Raw genomic sequence first — 6,000 nt, 5'->3', positions numbered from 1 at the left:
CCCACCCCAGCAGAAGGAATGGGAAAGGACTGCAGCCTCAGTGTGAGCCTGTGCACCTAGTACCCTTACACCACTATGGAGCAAGGGACCACACGCAGTGAAACCGCTCCATACATTCCCCCTACGCCCACGTGCAGCAGAGCTTGGCAGCCTCAGCATTCCCCTGGCTGGGGGCCCCGTGTTGCGCAGCTCAGGTTTCCTTGCCGAGCCTGCAGAGACCCAGCCCTGGAGCAAGGGGTTAATCCTGCCCTGCTGCCAAACCCAGGCCAGGGCCTCACTTCTCCCCCTGCCTGTGCCCCTCTCCTCTCACCTGCCGCCCCCAGCACTAAAAATATCGCGGGAGGGGGCTGAGACAGAGCCGGGAGCAGGGCAGCAGCAAGGGAGGGAGCTCAGCTTCACAGGAGGAGAGCTCTGTAACCCATAAAAGGCCAGGAGAACACACACATAGGTGAAGGCGGGACTTAAGCACAGTAGTGTTTTATGTGTGTAGGCACACACATGTACGGGGGCACACGCACACACAGTGAAGCAAACCATCTATAACTGCTAGTAAAGAAAGGGAGCCAGCTGCAATTAGTTTAAGAATTAAGAGTTGTTAGAGAAATTCTGCTTTCTGCCTCACCCTGGTGGACACCAGCAATGAGCATGAAGCACGCATCAGTCTGCATCACGCTCACCACTCCTGCAAAAACACAGCCAGAGCTGTAGCTGCCTTGGACCAGATTTGTCCCCACTCACATCCCAGAAGGTGAACACATTGTGGGCCATCACGTTATTGTTCAACACAAGTGTGACACACAGATTGTATATTAAAATTTATTGAATTATTGTGTAAGAATTCTCTTTATTAAAATCATTTGAACTCTAAACTGATTATTTACAGACAAAACCTCTTATATCACCAAAAGATTCCTACATCTCAGAACAGTATCTACAAACAGTTATTACACTATGTAACAAAATTCAGATTTTTTCAAGCTTTTTATATTAATTATTAATTCCAATTTGAGAAAGACAGTACCTCAGGTGCTCTGAGCAGAACTCAAGGTGTGGCAGGGCACAAAAGCAGATCAGATGGTACTGTAACAGAGACACCAAGCTGCCTGGCTAAGAGAGGGCAGGTACCTGGACAAGACCAGGAGGAAGGGCTACGGGAACAAGTTAGGTATTCTGGAAACCAAAACAATCATTCTGACAAGAAAGGCACCAAAAAAGCAGCATCTTGCCGCAACTGGGGCATACCCTGAAAAAGAAATGGCATTCCACCAAGGCAGCAGGATCTAAAAGCCCTCTTGTTTTCTTTAAAAAGAAATTACCCATCTTTTCTACCAAAGAAAAAAGCTTCCAGATACAGCCTACGTTTGCCACCAAACAGATGAAAGCAAGCACTCTCACATCTACGTCGTGTGGGTGCTGGCTACTCCTAGCCATACTGACAGGAGACATTCAAACTCACTAATGACATTTATCTTAATACTGATCAGTTATCAGTGTTTCATGCAGACCATGGTGAAACTAAATTTATTTCTCTGACCGCAGACCCCAAACCTGCCATTCAAGAACATCATCTTTCTGAGGACACGATTAACATGGTGACATCCTCTCACAGCACTTACATTGTCCAGAGAGAGGCAGCTGCTTCCCACAGAGCCTGCTGCCTGCAGGAGCATCAGAGGGGCTCCTTCCATCCCCAGAGATGGAAATCAAGAAACCAGGCAGAGACTGGAAGAAACGTGAATTATGAGAACTAATAAATAAGTCTTCCCTGCACTAGGGAATTTTATAATAAAAGCTGTTTTGTGCAAATTTTAATGCAACAGAACCCTGTTGTAGTAATGGATTTTACCACAGGAGCGTGGTGTGGACGGAGAGAAACAGGGCCAAGCCTAAGCACCCAGCAAGGGAGCTGCAGCAGGTGCCCACAGTGAGGAGGATGCTGTTACCTAGAACTCCAACAGCAAGCAGTGGGGAGAGATGGGCACCACTCACTGCCCCTGCGCTGGGCAGTGCCTCCTGGTCAGCCACGTAGGGACAAACTTGAGATGTTAAAGAAATCACGTTTAGCTCTACTCTTATGTCTTAGTTATTGCTTTGATAAAAGCTGACTTTCACAGATACGCTCAGAGAAAGTAAAAAATCTCCAACATCCAGAAGCACTACTGAGAAGTAAAGAGGAGCCCGCTTCCCTGGCAGCCTGAGCCAGCTGTGTGGACAGAACTCATCTGAGCACAGCAAGTAACAGCAGAAGAGACGCAACAGGACATAGAGCTGCCAGTGCAGAGCAGGAGAGACTGGATCCCTAGGAGAGCTCCTCAGTCTCCCTCCCTTACTCATGTGAGGTGAATCCAGAATCAAGCCCTGCACCACCTCATTCTGGGAAAGCAGAGGGTAATCCCACAAAACCAGTAGCAGCCTACAGCACACAGCTCCTGGCAGACACTGCCAAGTCCTTTCTTCCACCCAGCTTTTTGGGGACTAATTTTACCAGGCTCTGTTGAGACGGAGGTTTCAGAGAAGCTGAGTTCCCACAAGTTCCATGGAATGGGGTGGTCAGGCAAGAGACAGACACAAACTGGTGCCCTCTGGGAAAGGAGGCTGGCAGACACTGAGCTCTTGACAGGGCCTGCTCAGCAGCTGCTCCGCACAGCAGGACAGCAGCACTCTGAGCACGCAGAGTACCTGGGAGTTCTGCTGAGAGGAGAGCTCATGGGAAAGCACTGGCTTTGCAGGAAGAGATGCCAACACTAGCTGGTTATATTGCTTAGGAAAAAATCCTGCAACTGCACAGTGCTCACACAAAGCCACATGGCTGATTCACAGGCCTGGAAATGCTGCTATGCATGACGTAAAGAGGCAGGGACTGATCCTGCCCTGATCTAGCTCTAGTCCCTCCAGGCCTGCACAACCACCATCAGCAGTGTCAGAGGAGTCAGACCTGATCTGCCTCAGAGATGCAGGACATCAGCTTGGACTCAGTGGGGGATAAGAAAGCGAAGGATACCCTTTAAAACTGGAATTCAATCACTATGGGCAGGGTGCTGTGAGGCTTCCCGACGGCTCTCCAGGAGGGAGCAGAGGCGCTGCCCAGCTACAGCTGGAGGCTAATGGCACACCTGCTCTGCCTTGCTTTCCTCGCATCAGTCACTGCTGTTTGCAGGACACCAGATGCTCTTCAGGAACGTGGTTGTGCTTCACGGCTCCCTTGAGTTCACAGCTCATCAAATGACCCTTCTGTGTGCCACAACAGGAGAGTTTGGGAGGTAAACTGAAGTGTAAGGCAAGTCTAACAGGAACGCACAGCTAAACATCAAACTGAGCTGTGGGGAAAAGCAGGCTGCTGTTACAACAACGGAGACATCCACAAGTTATCCCTGCAGACAAAGCAGTGGAGAAAACTTTGCTCCAGTGCTGACAGACGTTTGTCAGTAGAAGTGCACAGAGATGCTTCTCCAAGAAAAGCTTTGTCTCAAAGCCACAAAGTTAAACATTCTCCTTTAGCATTTAAATACATTATCCTTCTGAGGGTATTTACAAGTCCAGTTCAGAGCAGCAGAATAACCAGATGCCAGAGGAAAGGGGAAGTGGCACAAGGCATTGTTGTGCTTTTCCAAAGAGCAGGACAACCCCTGAACTTCTGACAGATCCAGAGCTGGGTCAGTGGAGATTGGGATGAGCCAGACAGCTGACTCCTCACACACTAAATTTGTCCTGAGGGGAAGGGCGAGGGGGTGGCCCATTTACAGTGGGCTCCTGGGCAAGCCTGCGTGCTGGTGAACGTGTCTCATCCAAACAGACGTTGCACTCAAGTAGTAAGACCAGAACACTGGGAGCAAGAGACCTTTGCCATTGGTCCCTCTCCTTTTTACATCCAACATCCAGAACCAGTGAAAACGTTGCTGCAAAGAAGCTTCTCAGGTGGAACAGAGCAGGAGCGCTCATTAATCCATCCAGATGGAGATGAAGGTCCGGGCAGCTGTGAGACCAGGGGAAAGCTTCCTGTATCCCCATTAAAATGAGCAGCCACAGCAGGGGAGCCTCCCAGCACTGGGCAAGGGCACCCATGCAAGGCCAAGGACTCCACAGACACGGTGCTTGGTGCTGCCACCTGGCTCTTCAACAGCAGCATTTAGAAGCTTGGCACATTCTCGTAATATCTGTAGGAAGGAGCTGCTTGGTCCTCTGAGATGTCAGAGGAAAACTGAAATTCATTTGTTTCGCTTTTTGAAAAGAAAAAAACAACTTTAAAAAAATATTCTCTGAGATGCAAGGACGCTTGTACTTGGTACTGCCTTGGCCAACCCCGTTCATGTCACTTGCTGGCTCCTTGGAGAGTCTGGTTCCAATGACAGCAGGACACCCTGCATACAGCTAGGACGAGCACTGTCCCTGTCCAGCCAGGGGAGAACAGTCTGTCTGCACCTGTCACAAATCTGTGACTTTATTCTCCACGGCTGCTGCAATCTGTTGTAGCCTATATCCAAGCTGCATTTTCTGTGCTGTTGGGTCTTCTTCCAAAGCAGTAATGATCTGCAACAAGACAGAGCTCACTGGCTGCATTTCTCCAGCATGCAGCACTGCTGGCTGGAGATAATGTTAAACATAATAATATTAAACAAATGCATGTGAAATGCTGACATCCCCCTGGGTTAGAGCCAAGTCCTTTGTTTGCACGATGTCCTTCCTCCCTCCCTCATTGACAAGAATAAATTAAACTTAAGACATGGAAGTTATATATGTCAATGAAACAATATGCAGCATTGTAATAATCTGGTTGCTCTTAATAATTAATTTGGGTGTTGGTTTTTTTTTTGATTGGATGGTAGAAGGAGAAGGTTGTGTTCATACCTGTTGGGAACACACTCACCTGGTCATAGTACTTATTGATGTATTTGTACAATTCATGCAGAGCCACCAGGGAATTGAGGTCACCTGAGTAATTCTGAATAAGAGAGGAAGTTAGATAAAGCCGTGACATATAACAATCGTTCTTGCAAATTCTGTGTCCTCATAACTAATAAGGAAATGTACTGGAGTCACTCCCAGCACAAAGCAATGGGAAAGAGAATTCACCAGCAGTTCCTAGGGGAGGAAAAAAGAATAATCAAACACACTCCTTCCCTGGAAGCCCTGACTATGGTGTTCTCTCCCCAGTGGTACACGAAGCAAAGCAACCACTGGGAACAATTAGTTTCTGATCTGGTATCTGATCTTTGCATTACTAACTTCCTATTAGATGCACAGATGAATGGCTAGTGTGATTTCTGAAATAAATACGTTTATTTACCCGTGATAGCTCAGCCAGGGCAGAGTTCATCTCCTGGTCACTGGCAGAGATGGTCTGGCGAATGTCTGCATAATACCTGCACAGTGGTACAGAGGCAGTTACCATCATGTTCCTCCTGGCATCCTTCTTAAACTATACTCCCCACACCCACTGCTTACCTTTCCACCATCTGCTTGTAGCGAGGAATGTCCCGGGCGTAGAGCAGCTTATTGATCGGAGAGTCCTTGAACATCAAAACAAGAACTGATTACAAATAGCTCCTATGCCACGCAGTGCACAAACCTTAGCAGGTGACACCATTCTATTCCCTGTCATTTGTCCAGGATCTGGAACTTTGGCCCTTCGTGCAGAGGCACTTCAAATACTGGCCTCCCTTCTGGTAACACAGTCTGAGGAACCATGAAGTACAGTGGTGAAAGGACCTCTGGGATCTCCAGTCTGCCTTCTATTGTGGACCAGCACGGTATCACATTGGTCAAAGCTTCACACAGACTAAATCTGAAATCCTCCAGAGATCCAACTCATCTCTGGTGACCCATTCTACTGTTGGCAGGGAGAACAGTGGTGGCAAATAAGTATTTTCCAATGGCCAGCCTGACTCTCCAGATGCATTCTGTGACATACACTGTCTGCTGCGTAGCATGTGTGCTCTGTACCCTAAGTAGATGCAAGCTGCAAATACAGAGCACCCCACAACTTGTGCTCTAAACAAAACT

General features: G+C 48.2%; 1 protein-coding gene across 1 annotated transcript in view; it reads right to left on the bottom strand.

Annotated features, from left to right (window-relative positions):
- Positions 1–701: 701 nt before the first annotated feature.
- Positions 702–6,000, bottom strand: part of PLXNB1 (plexin B1) — a 63,135-nt gene continuing 57,836 nt past the window's right edge. Inside the window, 4 exon segments of the mRNA XM_010718573.3 lie at positions 702–4,527; positions 4,865–4,939; positions 5,285–5,360; positions 5,443–5,507. Of these exon segments, the coding sequence (XP_010716875.1) occupies positions 4,423–4,527; positions 4,865–4,939; positions 5,285–5,360; positions 5,443–5,507 (321 nt within the window). The 3' untranslated portion in view covers positions 702–4,422.

This window comes from Meleagris gallopavo, chromosome 14 (assembly GCF_000146605.3).
Source record: "Meleagris gallopavo isolate NT-WF06-2002-E0010 breed Aviagen turkey brand Nicholas breeding stock chromosome 14, Turkey_5.1, whole genome shotgun sequence".
Classification (NCBI taxonomy): Eukaryota; Metazoa; Chordata; class Aves; order Galliformes; family Phasianidae; genus Meleagris; species Meleagris gallopavo.
Note: the sequence above shows the minus strand (reverse complement) of the source record. Positions and strands in the feature narration are given on the sequence as shown.